Source organism: Chiloscyllium punctatum, chromosome 27, assembly GCF_047496795.1.
Source record: "Chiloscyllium punctatum isolate Juve2018m chromosome 27, sChiPun1.3, whole genome shotgun sequence".
NCBI lineage: Eukaryota > Metazoa > Chordata > Chondrichthyes > Orectolobiformes > Hemiscylliidae > Chiloscyllium > Chiloscyllium punctatum.
In genome coordinates, this window is record NC_092765.1 from 34,117,772 (window position 1) to 34,136,233 (window position 18,462).

General features: G+C 41.9%; 1 protein-coding gene across 2 annotated transcripts in view; it reads right to left on the bottom strand.

Annotated features, from left to right (window-relative positions):
* The window catches only part of LOC140453640 (transmembrane protein 35B-like), a 60,687-nt gene extending 43,693 nt beyond the window's left edge, over positions 1–16,994 (bottom strand). For both annotated transcript variants that reach the window (XM_072548504.1, XM_072548505.1), the window contains exon 1: positions 16,868–16,994. In XM_072548504.1, coding sequence (XP_072404605.1) covers positions 16,868–16,975 — 108 coding nt within the window. In that variant the 5' untranslated portion in view covers positions 16,976–16,994. The remainder of the gene's footprint in view (positions 1–16,867) is intronic.
* Positions 16,995–18,462: the final 1,468 nt, after the last annotated feature.

Genomic DNA, 18,462 nt, shown 5'->3' on the forward strand with positions numbered 1-18,462 from the left:
TGACATCCTGACTCCTATACTCAATTCCCTGACCAATAAAGGTAAGCATGCCTTATGCTTTCTTTACCACCTTATCTACTTGCATGACCACTTTCAGGGAGCTATGGACTTGAACTCCAAGATCCCTCTTTATATCAATGCTGTTCAGGGTCCTGCCATTAACTGTGTACTTTTCCTTAACATTTGATCTCCCAAAATGCAGCACCTCACATTTACTGGGAGTAAACTCCATCTGCCATTCTCCACCCATTAGATTAGATTAGATTACTTACAGTGTGGAAACAGGCCCTTCGGCCCAACAAGTCCACACCGCCCCGCCGAAGCGCAACCCACCCATACCCCTACATCTACCCCTTACCTAACACTACGGGTAATTTAGCATGGCCAATTCACCTGACCTGCACATCTTTGGACTGTGGGAGGAAACCGGAGCACCCAGAGGAAACCCACGCAGACACGGGGAGAACGTGCAAACTCCACACAGTCAGTCGCCTGAGGCAGGAATTGAACCCAGGTCTCTGGCGCTGTGAGGCAGCAGTGCTAACCACTGTGCCACCGTGCCTGCCCAAATCTGCAACTGATTTATATCCCACTGTATCCTTTGACAACCTTCTACGCTATCCACAACTCAACAATCTTTGTGTCATATGCAAAGAAGTGCTACAACCTGGAATAGGTTCTCCAAGTTATTACAAGATGGAATACCCCAAATTGTTGACTCCCTTTGCGAGGAGAGACGAACTAAGTCCTTTCCTTCATTCAGGCACACCCTTGGTTTGATCAAACAAGTTTGGTAAACAAAGGATTCCCTTCCTCTGGGGATTTTTTTTTCTCCCAAATAAAATGAATTGATGTTTTAAAAGGAGGGAATTTAATCAGGTTTTCCTGAGTTAATAAGAAGAGAGAATTTATTAGTTATTAACTACAAGATAAAATAATGCAGCATATAAAGCACAGACTGAAAATGAGAAACAAGTTCAAAAGTTAAAAGACATATGGATCAGTCTGTGGGTCAATCATGAAAAGTAGGTGTGGACACTGGTAGGTCAGCAGTCGATTTCAAGAATCCTGGCTTTGCAATTTAGTTGAAATTCTTTTGTTCTGTGTTCTTTTATATGATTGGCTGGCAGCACTCAACAGTGCAGGAAGTGCTTCTTTTATCCTGTTTACTATTGTAAACTTCTTGTTTACAATAGCTTGTTGGCAATCTTGTGTCTAGCAGTCAGAAGGGGAGAGTATCTTTTACCTGCAACACGTGTGGGTGTTCTTTGACTGTGATCTTCTTAGTGCACCCAAGCTGATGCATGAGTACCTCAGCCCAAAAACACACGTGAGCACCTCAGCTCAGTATCCTCCTCTACCAAAGTTAAACCAACACTTAATCCATGCTCTTGTATTCTTGAAAGAGGAAGATACAAAGCACACATCTCATCCAGACTGCTGTCTTCTCCCATAATGATGTAGAGAGGCCAGAGTTGAAATGCAGTGGACAAAGTTAAAAAGCACACAACACCAGGTTTATTTGCAAGTACAAGCTTTCAGAGAGCTGCTCATTCATCAGTTAGTTAGGGGGGCAGGATCATAAGACAAAGTATATATAGTAAAAGATCAAAGTGTCATACAATAAAAACTGGACAGCACAGTGGCTCAGTGATTAGCACTGCTACCTCACAGCACCAGGGACCCAGGTTCAAATCCCACTTTGGGTGACTGTCTGTGTGGAGTTTGCACATTCTCCCTGTGTCTGCGTGCATTTCCTCGGGTGGTCTGGTTTCCTCCCAAAATCCAAAAATGTACAGGCCAGGTGAATTGGCCATGCTAAATTGCCCATAGTGTGAGGTGCATTAGTCAAGGTAAATATTGGGAAGGGGAATGGGTCTGGGTGGGTTAATCTTCAGAGGGTCGGTGTGGACTAGTTGGGCTGAAGGGCCTGTTTCCATAGGTCAGTGCAAGAGAGAGAGAAAGAAACTTACATTGCTAACTGACAGAGTTAGCAGTTACTGTTGAATTCATCTATCACTGGACATCAGAGTGCAGCTGGGAAAATTAAAAAAAAGTGAAATTCACAACTGATCTTGGAGGAACCTGTTGGGCGAGGTCACAGCACAGCAACAGGTAAGTGGATGTTTTAAGCGTGGCCTCAAAATAAGTCTGCAGTTGTGAGTACAGTAGGTTCTTTCTTGATTATATGTTTTATTGAGCTATGCCTCTTGCTTAAACTTAAATTATAAGACACAAGTATTAATTTAACCTGGAGCAGTGTTTTAAAGAGGAATAAAAAAGTGCTATTTTCTGGGTCTATAGATTGAAAGAAGCAAAAATGGCCCTTAGTAGACTGATACGCTCTTCTTGTTGGATGTGGGAGTTTAGGGGAGAGTGTACGGGTTACTGAGGATTATATCTGCAATAAATGCCGTTGGTTGCGAATCCTATTAGATCGAATGGATTGGCTGGAGAGGAGGCAATGAGGAATTTACAAGAGCAAGGGGGTGTGATGGAAGGCAGTTATAAGAAGTGGGGGGGGGGGGGTCCTCAGATACAGTCACATAGATGGGTTAACTCCAGGAAAGGGAAGAGAGGTAGGCAGGTAGTATAGGAGTCTTCTGTGGCTATCTCCATTTCAAACAAGTATGCTGTTTTGGAAAATATAGGGGGTGATGGATTCTCAGGGGAATGTAGCATGAACAGCCAAGTTTCTGGTATTGAGACTGGCTCTAATGAGATGTACATCGGGTTCCAAGCGATCGATTGTCTTAGGGGATTCTCTAGTCCGAGGTACATACAGACATTTCTGGAGCCAGCAACAAAAAATCAGCATGGTGTGTTGCTTCCCTGGTGCCAGGATCAAGGATGTCTCAGGGAGGGTGCAGAATGTTCTCAAGTGGGAGAGGGGCCTGCAGGATGTCATTGTATACATTGGAACCAACGACATTGGAATAGAAAAGGATGAGATTCTGAAGGGAGCTAACAGAGAGTTAGGCAGGAATTTAAAAAGGTCATCGAGAGTAGTAATATCTGGATTACTCCCAGTGCTATGAGCGAGTGAGGGCAGGAATAGGAGGATGGACCAGATGAATGCATGGCTGAGGAGCTGGTGTATGGGACAAGGATTCACATTTTTGGATCATTGGAAGCTGTTTTGGGGTAGAAGTAACCTGTATAAGAAGGACAGATTGCACCTAAATTGGAAGGAGTCTAATATACTGGCAGGGAGATTTGCTAGAGCTGCTCGGGAGGATTTAAACTAGTAAGGTGGAGGGGTGAGACCCATGGAGATAGTGAGGAAAGATTTCTTTCAGAGACTAGTACAGTTGAGAACAAAGGCGAGTCAAATAGTCAGAGCAGGCAGAGACAAAGCACAGAACAAGGTAGGACTGATAAATTAAACTGCATTTACTTCAATGCAAGAGGCCTAACAGGGAAGGCAGATGAACTCAGGTCATGGTTAAGAACATGGGACTGGGATATCATGGCAATTACAGAAACGTGGCACAGGGATGGACAGGACTGGCAGCTTAATGTTCCAGGATACAAATGCTACAGGAAGGATAGAAAGGGAGGCAAGGGGAGTGATAAAGTTTTTGATAAAGGATAACATTACAGGTGTACTGAGGGAGGATAATCCCTGAAATACATCCAGGGAAGTTATATAGGTGGAATTGAGAAATAAGAAAGGGATGATCATCTTACTGGGATTATGTTATTGACCCCTAGATAGTCCAAGGAAAATTGCGAAACAAATTTGTAAGGAGATCTCAGTTATGGTAGGGGATTTTAACTTTCCAAACATAGACTGGGACTGCCAGTGTTAAGGGTTTAGATGGAGAGGAATTTGTTAAGTGTGTGCAAGATAATTTTCTGATTCAGTATGTGGATGTACCTACCAGAGAAGGTGCAAAACTTGACCTACGCTTGGGAAATAAGGCAGGGCAGGTGACTGAGGTGTCAGTGGGGGAGCCAGCGAGGCCAGCGACCATGATTCTATTAGTTTTAAAATAGTGATGGAAAAGGATAGACCAGATCTAAAAGTTGAAGCTCTAAATTGGAGGAAGGCCAAGATTGACAGTATTAGGCAAGAACTTTCAAAGGCTGATTGAGCACAGACATTCGCAGGTAAAGGGACGGCTGGAAAATGGGAACCCTTCAGAAATGTGATAATGAGAGTCCAGAGAAAATATATTCCTGTTAGGGTGAAAGGCTGGTAGGTATAGGGAATGCTGGATGATGAAAAAAATTGAGGGTTTGGTTAAGAAAAAGAAGGAAGTATATGTCAGGTATAGACAGGATAGATTGAATGAATCTTAGAAGAGTATAAAGGCAGTAGGAGTATACCTAAGAGAGAAAGCAGGAAGGCAAAAAGGGGACATGAAATAATTCTATTTGCCAAAGCTAAGAAGAATCCAAAGGGTTTTTATAAATACATTAAGGACAAAAGGGTAACTAGGGAGAGAATCGGGCCCTTCAAAGATCAGCAAGGCAGCCTTTGTGTGGAGCCACAGGAGATGAGGGAGATACTAAACGAGTATTTTGCATCAGCATTTACTGTGGAAAAGGACAATGAAGTTACAGAATGTAGGGAAATAGATGGTGACATCTTGAAAATTCTGGATGTCTTGAAATGCATAAAAGTGGAAAATCCCCAGAACCTAATCAGGTATATCCTAGAACTCTGTGGGAAGCTAGGGAAGTGATTGCTGGACCTCTTACTGAGATATTTATATTATCAATAGTCACAGGCGAGGTGCCGGAAGACTGGAGGTTGGCAAACGTGGTACCACTGTTTAAGAAGGGCGGTAAGGACAAGCCAGGGAACTATAGACCGGTGAGCCTGACATCGGTGGTGGGCAATTTGATGGAGGGAATCCTGAGGGACAGAATGTACATGTATTTGGAAAGGCAAGGACTGATTAGGGATGGTCAACATGGCTTTGTGCGTGGGAAATCATGTCTCACAAACTTGATCGAATTTTTTGAAGAAGTAACAAAGAAGATTGATGAGGGCAGAACGGTGGTTGTGACCTATACGGACTTGAGTAAGGCATTCGACAAGGTTTCCCATGGGAGACTGGTTAGCAAGGTTAGAACTCAAGGAATACAGGGAGATCTAGCCATTTGGATACAGAACTGGCTCATAGGTAGAAGACAGAGAGTAGTGGTGGAGGGTTGTTTTTCAGACTGGAGGCCTGTGACCAGTGGAGTGCCACAAGGATCGGTGCTGGGTCCACTACTTTTCATCATTTATATAAAGGATTTGGATGTGGGCATAAGAATTATAGTTAGTAAGTTTGCAGGTGACACCAAAATTGGAAGTGTAGTGGACAGCGAATACGGTTATCACAGATTACAAAGGGATCTTGATTAGATAGGTCAATGGGCTGAGAGGTGGCAAATGGAGTTTAATTTAGGTAAATGTGAAGTCCTGAATTTTGGGAAAGCATATCTTAGCAGGACTTATACACTTAATGGTAAGGTCCTCGGGAGTGTTGAAGAACAAAGACACCTTAGAGTGCAGGTTCATGGCTCCTTGAAAGTGGAATCGCAGGTAAATAGTACAGTGAAGAAGCTGTTTGGTATGCTTTCTTTTATCAATCAGAGTACAGGAGTTGGGAGGTCATGTTGTGGCTGTACAGGACATTGGTTGAAATATTACATGCAATTCTGGTCTCCTTCCTATCGGAAAGATGTTGTGAAACTTGAAAGGGTTCAGAAAAGATTTACAAGGATATTGCCAGGGTTGGAGAATTTGAGCTACAGGGAGAGATTGAATAGGTTAGGGCTGTTTTTCTTGGAATGTCAGAGGCTGAGAGATGACCTTATAGAGGTTTATAAAATCATGAGGGACATGGATAGGATAAATAGACAAAGTCTTTTCCCTGGGGTGGGGAGTCCAGAACTAGAGGGAATAGATTTAGGGTGTAAGGGTAAAGATATAAAAGAGACCTAAGGGGCAAGATTTTCACAGAGGGTGGTACGTGTATGGAATGAGCTGCTAGATTAAGTGGTGGAGGCTAGTACAATTGCAACATTTGAAAGGCATCTGGATGGGTCTATGAATAGGAAGGGTTTGGAGGGATATGGGCCAGGTGCTGGCAGGTGGGACTAGATTGGGTTGGGATATCTGGTCGGCATGGATGGGTTGGACCAAAGGGTCTGTTTCTGTGCTGTACATCTCTATGGCTCTATGACTCTAACTGATGCAATATACTGAACCAACCTAGATTGCTGTTAAGTCTTTAATCACTTAGATTGGGTTGCAGGTTTCGATTCATTATATGTAAATCCCAGAACTTCTTTCAAGTCACATTCATGAGATAACAAGGTTTTTGTAAAAAAGAAAGTGGCTTCTCAGCTCAGACAATGCAATAAAGGTGTGAGGTTAGAGTCTGTCTGTATTCCAATCTTGAGTCAGACTGGTTGTATTTCCAACGTAGGAATTTATAAAATATCACATGGATTGACTGCCTACAGATCGTGTGCTTTTTTGAACGAAATAGGATGTATTTGCAAATACAATTCTGGAAATGCAAATTCACTTGATAGACTTATATGTGTATGTGCGCACGCACATGTTGGGGGGAGAGAGAGACAGACAGACAGAGTGTGTGTGTGCATGCAAAAGTGTGTCTGAAATGTGTGTGCACATTTGACAGAGTGTGTATGTGAGTGTGATGGAGTATATGCCTGTGACAGTGTACGCACATGGGTATGAGTGTAGGGGGTGTGTGTGGGTGTACCTGAGAGAGAGCATGTGTAAAGTTGTGTTGTCAGGTAAAACACCCTGATGGAGACAAACTCACACTCAAGCTGTGTTTTAAATGAAAAGCACTGAGACGCTCAAATCTTCTAAGAACTTCAACCATCAAACCACTGTGACACAAACACTGTGAGCACTGTGCAGTCATCATAGGCCTCGTACTTTGGGAAATGCAGTTCGGTTCCAACAGGCAATCATGCCAAGTTGTTTAGTGTGAAAAGTGACTGATGTGTTAGGTACCTGACTGAGCTGTGCCAGCACATCAACTGATTTTGCAATTTGCCATAATGAGGCACAATTTGCCTGCAGGCTGGCTTATTCCAAATGGTAACAGTTCTTCCAAATGACATCCTGCCGAAATTCACAAGACAGAGTCAATATTCTCAGTTACTGGCTGATAGGTGAGCTAATGCCTTCCCATATATTTAGAATCAGCTCATTCACCCAGAATCCTTTTTAGTCTAGTACCATAATACACTTACAGTAAGTAAATTAATTACAAAGACTAAAAAGATATAGTTACAGATAGTTTTCTATAACATGATGATTGCGTTCTTGTATGACTCTGTGTTATAGAAAAATCATGTTTTATAACCGGGGCTTAAAGTGTTGATGATGTAATCACGTTACAACCAACACCTGTTTTAAAAGTTCGCGCTTTAGAAACAATGTCCTCAATTCGTCAATCGCGATACAGCGAATTCACGTTAACAGAACGCGCATTAACACAGAACGACATGCATTTAAAATTTCTCAAAGTAATAGATTCGTAATAGCAGTAATGCTATACTGAGAGAACTTCAGAAAAAAAATAACTTTTTGACACTTTAAAGAGCTGATCTTTGCATCAGGCATCTGTTGATCGCAGTCCAAGCAAAGGAAAAAGAGCAAAGCTGTATTATCGTGTCAAACATACCCAGAAAGATGCCTGAAAGCTGAGGCCTCGATAAGACTCACTCACAACTTGTGCCCAAGCTCTCAATGCCACAGCCCATTGTGAGACACGGTGAATGAGCACTTACACAGCTGTATTATGAAGGAATTGCAGCCACAGATGTTGATTGTCCTTTCACAATCCAAGTGCAGTTTTGCAGAAGTACAGAACCTTAGACAGGATTAAATCTGCCCAGAATGCCCCAGAGACCGTCACACCACAATAAAGTTTGTTCAAGTGAAAATTTATCTGGAAAATTTTAAACAATGTACTGAATATTGCTGCAAAAATACACTCTTTGTCAATGCTTTTTGTCTTGGATTCATCAAGATATTTTGCAAGAACATAAATTCAAGAGGAAATCCAACTTTTTTTTTCCTTTTTCTCTTTTTTTAAAACTTACCCCCACACTACCGCCTAACTGCAGTAGTGCTTATATTTTCCAATAAATTCCAAACCCAGCACCTTAACAACTTGGCCGCAACCTGAAATCCAACATTAATACATAATGGAGGGGGTGGAGAAGGCTGATTGGTAGGCAAGTGAGATCTTGGGTGTACTGGAAGCTTTAAGTATTAATGCATAGAGTCCTGATCTTTGCAAACAGAAAGAACATGTACACGCACTCCATGTGTTTCAAATCAACAAAATAATGAACGCCATTCAATGGTTCATGAGGGAAATGCCCTGACTAATCAGAGATAACCTGCCTGGTTTAAAAATTTAAACAAAGTCTGTCTGTTAACTGTCAATCAGCATTACTGGATGAATTGGCCATGGCAACACTTTTACCAATCAGATTTCATCTCCCCTCATGTAATATAAGTGTTGATTTCCCCCTTGAATTTGTTCTTGCAAAATGTCCTAATGGACACAAGATTAAAAGCCTCAACAAAAGTGTCTTTTTTTCAGCAGTACTCAAATTCTGCACTATAAATATATCAAGAACAGGTAATCAATTCACAGAACGCATTTATGTCAAAGAAGTTCCTTCTCCCACTCCAACTGAGCAATAAATAACGCCCTAAAGTCTCCTTGATCCAGAGCCAACCAACTCTGTCAATCTCTCAGAAATGAAGTTCAAAAGCAAAATGTAATCAATAGTCACATCTCAGTTAAATGAACAGCTGCCAAGACCTCGGTCAGCACTCTTTGGTTAGAACTGCTGACAAAGAGAGCTGTGAACAGACAAACCCTAAGCCCATCATGAGAGGCTTATACCCTCGTTGATCATTAATCAAGACTCAAGCTCTAAATTATGCCATCTGAATATATTAGTGGATCAATGCTTAGATAAAAGATTGCCTTCTCTTTCAATGAAGAAAGAAATTTCATTCAATTAAGGTAAATATTTGAACAACAGACAACATATTTTTGAGGCCTTAGGCTTTTATAAACAACTCTCAGCACAGGGGCTGCTTCCATCACACTTGAATGCATCTACATTTAAGTCTCACATGCAGAAATCGTGGCTCGTGAATGATTAGGCGTTTTCTTCTTATGTCTGCAAACACCAGAATGAGGGAGCTATTTCAGAATTAGCAACCCAAATTATGATTAAAGCAAGGTGAACTACACAACATTTTTTAATAAAAAGGAAAATTCTGAACTGTAAGTAGCTTTAATAGGTAAAATATTCACCAAAGCTGGTTTTATACACTTTAAATGTATTTTGAACGAAACGACCTTTAGCAGCTATTTAGCACAATGGGGAAAGCAGCACAAGAGCAAGCTCATGTCCCCAGATAATGTTGCTCATTGCTGATGCAATTGCATTTGTTCACTTGCAATACAGTGAGAGATATAATTGCAAACAGACTCAAAAACATGAACTGCTGTTCAAACAGGAGTCATATTCGCTTTTCGAGAGATAACCAAATTAAAAGGCTTTCCAGCTCTCGCAGGCTCACTGTCTCCATCTTTCTAGCAACAAAAGAACTCATTATTGAAAATGTACTGACAACACACTGCACACTATACACAGATGGTGGAACTGTCATGGAAAATATCACAACTGATACAATATACTTGTCTGCTTACAGAATTTACAACTTACAATGACTGGGTCCTGGAGAGACCCAATGTTGTGGGAGTCTTTTCATGTAGGGTCAAATGTTACCTTCTTGTTTAAGAAAAAATAACCTTTAATAAACTAAAAATAATCTTAATAAACTAAAAATAACCTTTAATAAACTAACCATAACTTTTATAAACTAAAAATAACCTTTAATAAACTAAAAATAACTTTAATAAACTAAGAATAACCTTTAATAAACTAAATACAGATTAAAATTGTGCCTCTGCCTCAAGGCTGCTGGGAGAATCACTCCTAATAGCCATGTAATTTTGCATCACTTCCCAATGATATAAATATTAACATTAATTGTTTACATTACATGAAATAGATTTGAATCACTGCCCATTAATCTATGCTGAATTCAAAAACCTGGTGGCTGGGCCAGATGAACCTCCTACTCAATAAGTAGATGAGAAAGTTTGGGATGGACTAATGACAAAGATATACAAGGATGTTGCCAGGGTTGGAGGATTTGAGCTATAGGGAGAGGTTGAACAGGCTGGGACTGTTTTCCCTGGTGCTTTGAAAACTGAGAGGTGACCTTATAGAGGTTTATAAAATCATGAAAGGATAACTAGACAAAGTCTTTCCCCTGGGGTGGGGGAGTCCAGAACTAGTGGGCGGCACGGTGGCCAGCACTGCTGACTCACAGCGCCTGAGACCGGGGTTCAATTCCCACCTCAGGCGACTGACTGTGTGGAGTTTGCACGTTCTCCCTGTGTCTGTGTGGGTTTCCTCTGGGTGCTCCGGTTTCTTCCCACATTCCAAAGATGTGCAGGTCAGGTGAATTGGCCATGCTAAATTGCCTGTAGTGTTAGGTAAGGGGTAAATGTAGGGGTATGGGTGGGTTGCAGGTCGGTGTGGACTTGTTGGGCCGAAGGGCCTGTTTCCACACTGTAATGTAATGTAATGTAATCTAATCTAAACTAGAGGGCATAGGCTGAGGGTGAGTGGGGAAAGATATAAAAGGGACCTAAAGGACAACGTTTTCACACAGAGAGTGGTACGTGTATAGAATGAGCTGCCTGAGGAAGTGATGGAGGCTGGTACAATTGCAACATTTAAAAGGCATCTGGATGGGTATATGAATAGGAAGGGTTTGGAGGGATATGGGCCGGGTGCTGGCAGGTGGGACTAGTTTGGGTTGGGATATCTGGTCGGCATGTAAAAGTTGGACCAAAGGGTCTGTTTCTGTGCTGTACATCTCTAAGACAAAGAGCAAATACATGGACAAGAGGAGAACACATTGCTGCTTATATATGAAACAGCAAAGAGCCACCACTTAGTACTGAATAAAAAAGAAAGTAAAGCAAAGAAAACCTTCAAACAGATGGACTAATATCTCCTTCAGGATGTGCACAGCAGTGAATACCTAAGAAATAAAAAGAAACCTGTTGCAAAATCAATAGATCTCACAGGCTACCTGCCTTCCTTCTTTTCCAGTGGAAATCACAACCAATCGGGTTTTAAGTTTACATTAAGGGAAATAAATAAGACCTGGTGACATAACCAAGGAACGAAGGCCACGTCAGAGTTTATTTTGGCCAAACATTTATTCGATTGTTAATGATTGCGGAAAACATGTCTCAGTACTAGGCTCAGTAGTTATAAGGACTGCAGTTCAGACACATTTTATAAAAGCAAGGCTAATATAAAAACTTTGAGGCCAGATGTCAATAAACATGCTTAGGTTCAAAGTAGATCATGTGGTTACAATCACATTGGAGAGAGATGCAGAAACCATGAACCTGTAAAATTGGGTTATGCTCACTTTGATATTTAAACCTCTGGCAAACATGTCAACTTAAGTGCACAGGTACAGCTCAACTGAATTGCATGGGAAGCTGAAAGCATGAGAAAGAATAAGTGGCCCAGAAGCTGCTCACCAGCTGAGCAGTGTCTGCTGAGACCAGTTACTGAAAGTGGAGCTTTAATTTATGATGAGCCAGCATCAGAAACAACATGGGAGCCCACAGCAAAGGACAGCAAATCTTTGGTATAAAATCAGGTAAGATATCCTGATATTTAAAAAGGCATAAAAAGTAGCCTTTAAGAAATGTGGAATCTGTTGGGCAGGAGTTAACCTCTGGATACTGCATTGTGGAAATAAATATATGTATGGGCAGGCCATTACATGAATTCTACAAAATGCATCATCCAATGAGAAACTCTCCAGAAGGTGATTCTAATAAGACAAGAATAAAGAAGCGATGCAAGATTAGGAAATTTAAGAGTAGAAAACATAAGAATTGAGCGAAAAGTTCCTACGTATCGAAAACTCACAAAAATGCAAATAAGCTTTTCAAAATCTAAGGTAATGTCAATTACCCTGTAAGCTCCTGTAACATGAATTTATTAAATCAAATGACCAAATACAGACTCAATGTGAACACACAGGGAAATTCAGCTAGATAATAGCTCAAGTTGAGCAGTTCTCACGGAGCCAGTTATAAGACCCTGCTGACATTGCAGATTGCTGCAGTTCAGATTCGAGCACAGATGCTTCCCAAATTGTCAGTCGTAAACCCACTGAGTTTTTGGGATCACAAGCTCAGAGACTGCCATGAAGCTCAGATTGAATATTGTAGGGGAATGGGTTTGGGTGGGTTGCTCTTCGGAGAGTCAGTGTGGACTTGTTGGGCCAAAGGGCCTGTTTCCACACTGTAAGTAATCTAAACATCTAAACAGCTGCAAACTCCTTTAATCCTCACATCTTTTTCAAATATGACTATGAAATAAATGCACTCCATCCTGCACTCAAGAGCTTAACCCCCTCTCTGCCAACTGTTCAAGAACTAACTCTTGACCCGCCCCCTCAAGAGTTTAAACACACAATTCCGCACACACAAAGTTACACAAAGGCACATCAGGGAAAGGGTTAGGAAGCACCGTTGTAGGATACTAACCTGACCTATCCAAGGTGCCCTCTCAATTTGATATTTCAAGTGACTGGTCTTCCTGATGTAGGCTTGTATTAATTGGAACCATGGCCAGGTGGATCTCATTGGCCTAGCCCCAGTCAAGGATCTCATAGTGAATCAGGGAGAGCTGGCTCACAAACATAAACAGGAGATTTGAGGTTTGTCCTCATTTCCCTGAAAACTGGTTAAACGGTGGGGTTTGGGGCCTGGCTTTGCTGCCCCTCCCCCCTGTAAGTTACTGTTTCTCTGTATACGGCTGTTAATGTTAATTGTTTACTTGTAAACTGTATTGTTTAATAAAACTGTTTAAAAAACACAGAAAATTCAGAGTCTCCTCAGCCTAGAGACTGGCTTGGAACTGGCTGGTCAGAAGCAGAGTACAGGGCACATGTAAACAAAGGGTGATTTGGGACACCAGCCTCTGTGCAGTTATTTCAAGAATGATTAGCCAGACAGTCATAGAGATGTACAGAAGACCATCATTTTTCCCCCATATTTGGAATGTCCACAAACTGATCAGATAAAGAGACAATTGTTCATTTTCTGTTGTAGATCCACTTTCCCTTTTGGTAACTATAAAATTTCTTCTTATGGATTTTGATGTCCCTTGCAAGTTTCATTTCATAATCCCTTTTTGTATTTCTTCTAAGCTGACTCGTCAGGTCTATCTTGGGGATGTCAGTGACCTTAGTGGCACATTAGAAATAGGGAAAATGGTACAGTGGAATTATCAACTCTGGTGGTAAATAGGGCTCAATAATCCTGTGGGTATAACATATGGATAAAACAGTGATGCTCACTGTTGGGCTGGCACTAAGTCAACAATAGCTATAATTTATATAGTGCCTTTAACACAAGAAATCCAAAGAAACTTACCTTTGTTGAGTAAGAAAGGTAAAATTTGAACGGTTTTACCAAAACCTTAGTCATGGGAATGGATTTTAAAGATGGTGGTAAAAGGAGAAAGAGGGATTTATGAATTTCAGATTACTGAGCCTGGACAGGAATCATGAAGCACAAAGAGGTTTTGGGGGGTACACAGACTGAAATTATTCAAACAGTATCTGGGAGATATGGGAGGGGCAGGGGAATGATGAGGTCATTTTGGGTGGCAAATACTCAGACAATAATTCCTTGTGTTCATGTGGTGCCTTTACCTTAGCAAAATGCACCAAGACACTTAACCATATCAAATCATTGCTTTAAATCTGAAATCAATTCAAAAAAGTACATATTCAAAAACTCTCAAAGACTTTTGACAAATCTGTGCATTATTGAGAAATATACCAAAAGCTGCAGGAACCACATCTTTAATATGGCAAGGCACTTTACATCTGTACAGCCCACAACTGTGCTTAAGCATTTCTTGCCCAGATTTCTGTTTTTTGCTCTGCTCTTGCCAAGAATTCCAATTCTGCGGTTAGACAGCTAATGGTGAATTTAATCACATCTGGAAATGGGAAAGATCTCTGACATATGGTCTAGACCACAAATAAATCCCATTGTGCTCAAAGTGTGTAAGTCTACTTAATTTCCCATGTAAAAGTGACGGGTGGAATTTAAGCAGCAGTTCCAAGTCAAATTTAACTAATTACATCTTACTGGCGAAGCACATACTCTTTCTATTAAAAAAAATGAACAGAACACAGTGAGTGAGGAATTTATACATACTCTTACAATGTCAGTCACATCTGTACTTTATCTGCTAGCTAATGGTTCCACTCAACCTTTCCTCTTCTGGTTTTGTTGAAGCATTGCTAATTTAATAACCTTAAATTCCATTTCATTGGCTGAAACCATCATTGGGTTAGCAAAGCCATAACAATAACATGAACACAGCTGTAGGAGCAAAGTATGGCTTTTTGAAAAGAACATGCAGGTGTTCCCACAGGTAGGGAAATGTTTATACGCAAGGTCAGTTCCAGAACCGGGCTCTGCTGTTTCACTGCTGCTATCAGTGATGTTTCAGTCACATGGTCGCACCAGAACAAACACTCTCTTGCTTTGGTACAGATATGCAAAAGTAGTCGATGTGTTGTCGTCTCCAATTTTCCATGTTTTCTTGTGAAACGTTTTTGCACATTATTCTATCCTAGGATGGCATTGGCTTTGCTTATCTCTGTCAGAATGTCAGGTGGGATGCTTGATTTGCCACTTGCTCTTTTACGCCAATAAGTTTCTATACCTTATTGGTACCCAATGACCTTGCTGAGTTTATAGACATCCAATGAAAACAGGATTTAATTCATCTGCTTCTGCTACACAATCAAATTGCCACTGGCACTCATTTCTGTATGCACATGATAACTTGACACAAAGGTACAAAATGATTACTGCCCAAAAGGAGCCAATATCCTCATATCCAAAGGGTAAATCTGGAATCTGCTTTGTGTCTGTGCTGAGACAAGCCTGTGCAACATCAGACTGAGGGCATGGTAAGCTGATGTGATAGATGAGGCTGTCAATTCAGAGACGGATATGCACTGTAGCATGGACACCTGCTCCAATGTATACAATAACTCCAGCCTTATGGTCAGCATGAAGAAAACTGAAACAACGCATCAACCTGTTCCAAGATAGCTATAACTCCAGACCATGACCAGAATCTATCAGCAGTGGTTAAGTTAACACCTCAGCAGCACACCAGCTCAACTTGTCCAAATCAAAAAGACATGTGCAGGAATTGCTAATTTCAGAAAACTTTGAACATCAGTCTGGGAATGAAGAGTATTAAGTCTGCCTACCAAACAAAGCCTTCAAAGCAATAGCGTTCTCCATTCTGCTCTGATTGGACTGTGTCTACCAACATCGACCACTGTTACTTGAGCTACCTTCAGAAAACTTTAAAGGTCATGCAGTCTCACAAAATACCAGACACTGAGGTGCTCACCTGAGCTGGTATCCAAAGCATCGATACCACAATGAAGCAGTCAGAATTGAGTTGGGCTGGTCACCTAGCCAGAATGCCTGACATTCTCCAGTCTGGGCTGCAGTTTCATGGCAGTCAGAGGAAGATCATTCCGAAGACTTCATTTGGGGATTTTGGATACTGACCCCCCCCCCCCCCCCCAAAGCCATGCAAGAAGCTCCTCTAGGATCATTGGACCTCATGCAACCAAAGTAAGTAAAAATGGTGGCCACCTCCTTTGAAACGAAGCACGGTTCAGAGACAGGATAGAAAAGGGTAATGGTTCACTGCAGAAAAATCTGTTGTGAAAATTCCAGATCCTGACAATGAAATAGTGCAATCCTAGTTACACTGTTGTGCCATGTTGGGGCTTTATATTTTGGACCTTTCTCTTGCACTCTTCTTCAGTTTTAAGACCTTGTCCATGAGACCCACTTCTTTGTTTGTTAAATCCTGCCCAATTTTTTTTCCTATCATTCACATTTCCATACTTGTTGGCCTGGTAAATGCTTCCCCTTTTCTGTAGGTCACCTGCCCTATCATCACCTCACTTCCATCACAAAAAAAAAGTTCTTAACCCCTCTACAGTTGCCAATCTCCCACCTTCCTCCTCTCGAGGTTATTGAGTAGGATATTCCCTCCCAAATCTGTATTTACCTTAACTGCAATTAAAAGCCCGAACTGCTCCAATCTCCAAATGCGTCTCCTCTTTTGGCACAACATCATTTGAGTCCTTTTACAAGTTTGCTACAAGAACTTGGAAAACAGTGAAAGCAACTTCAGTGACACTGGCTGGGCTGGTGGGGTTCATTCACATTGAATCACACCTTTCAGGACTGCATTTTTTAAAATGACTTCTCATTCATGACAGAGCACGTCAAACGCCTGTTGCTTTAGGCCACATGTCAAAGTTTGGGTCTACTCTGTAAACAGGGTGCGGACCGAAAGAACGCGCAAATTCAGAACTGCAAACGCATCTGGAAACATTAGAGTGGGAGCAAAGTGAGTTTGGAGCGCAGTGGTTTTAAAATGTTAACACAAGCCTCGTCCTTTTTAATTCCTCGTGCCTGCTCTGGGTAGCAGATACTGATTTGGAAACGGGTGCCCACATGTGTGTGTTAAAGCAGCTAGGTCTTCCCAAAAATGTAGCAGCTCTTCCCCCTCCCCAGCCAGCCAGCAGCCCCTGGTATAACTTAGCGCCAATGTGGATGGCTGTAATCCTGGTGTCTCCGGGCTGCAGGCAGCCTCCAGCGCTGATCCTGCTCATACCCACCGCCTCCGCATGCAACTCCGGGGAGATCCGATCCGTCAGCTTGATCGCTCCCGTCAGCACGAAGAACAGCCCCAACAAGACGCGAATGACCACGAACACAAGCGCCATGCTCCCCGGTTCACCCGAATTAAACTGGCAGCAAGGGCGCACAACTGGCTTCTTAAAGGGACACACACACACACACTCCTCTTCGGCAACCAAACACTGTCTCAGTGCCATCCCCTCGTCTCACTTTCTTCTGTTCATTTCAATAAAAAAGTGTACTTTACCCGTTTAAAACAAAAATGCCTTTGTATGCACGCATGGTCACTAAAGCGGTCTGTTTCTGGACAGGAGCCTATGAAGAAACTAAGATTGGAATAAAAACGGAAAAAAATAACTGCTGGAAACCAGAAACAGGAATTACTGGAAAGGCTCAGCAGGTCTGGCAACATCAGTGAACAGAAATCAAAGTTAACATTTCGGGTTCAGTCGCCCTTCCTCAGAATAAACTCTCTAAACAAACATTGGAGTTTGACTCTATTGGGCAACTACAAACCGCAGGCATTTCTTACATATGCAAGACTATATTTACATGTGTTTGAGGCACGGGGGGGGGGGGGGTCCGAAAACTGAGTGGGTCCCCAAATAACTTGGGCAGACAGACCTCAAGATAGTGGCTGCTTCCTGAAGCCCCTTGGTGGCAGCTGCCCCCAGGCTTCAGTGCGTCCGCCAGCACGTACTCCTGGACCTTGGAATGTGCCAGTCTGCAACTCAGTTAACTCCTTGCTCTGGAAATCCAAGAAGTTTCCGGCAGACCAAAGAGCATCTTTCACAGAGTTGATGGTCCTTTAAGCTCAGTCAATGTTTGTCTCAGTGTGTGTCTCGGGGTATAGCGTGTGGGGAAACAGAGTTCTATTGTTAGTGTCCAAGGAGTATCACAGTCCCTGATTTACTCCAACTATCAACTCCAGCCTTTACACAGATGACAATGAAAGGCCCGCTTGGTCTGTAGCTCCTTGTTTTTTGTACTCTGTTATGGACTGTTCAGTATTATTAGTGTGCTATGCAAAATATTAATTTGTAATATCATTGACTGGACTGGTACTTCAAAAGAACATTTTGCAAAGCAAAATACACTGCAAAAGTAGCAACAATGTTGCATTTCTAAGCAACAACTGTTTGGTTGGAGACGCCAGGTCTGCAACACTTGGTGAGAGAGGTCACATGATCCAGTTTGTGGTTGGAAATAAGATTGGATTTGAATAGTCTGAGAGAACTTGCCTCAGGAGCAAAAGCCTTTGACAACCCTATTTCCTCTGAAATCCCAATCAAAAATTTGTAATTAGTAAATCCACTGGAAAATCTCATCACTACAAGTGGAAGGTGCTGAGAGGAGAATTCGAAATGTACCCCACTGTCAGTTCACTGCTCCTAACTACATTATAACACTAATGCCATCTGAGTGCAACTGCATCCCTCGGTAATCAGAGCACATTCACACTTACTGCACTTTACTAAATGAACAGAGACTAACGACAGATGATGCAATCCCAACCCCTACCCCCTCACATCTTAGATGAAGAGGCATACATTAACTCCTCGGAAAGGACTCA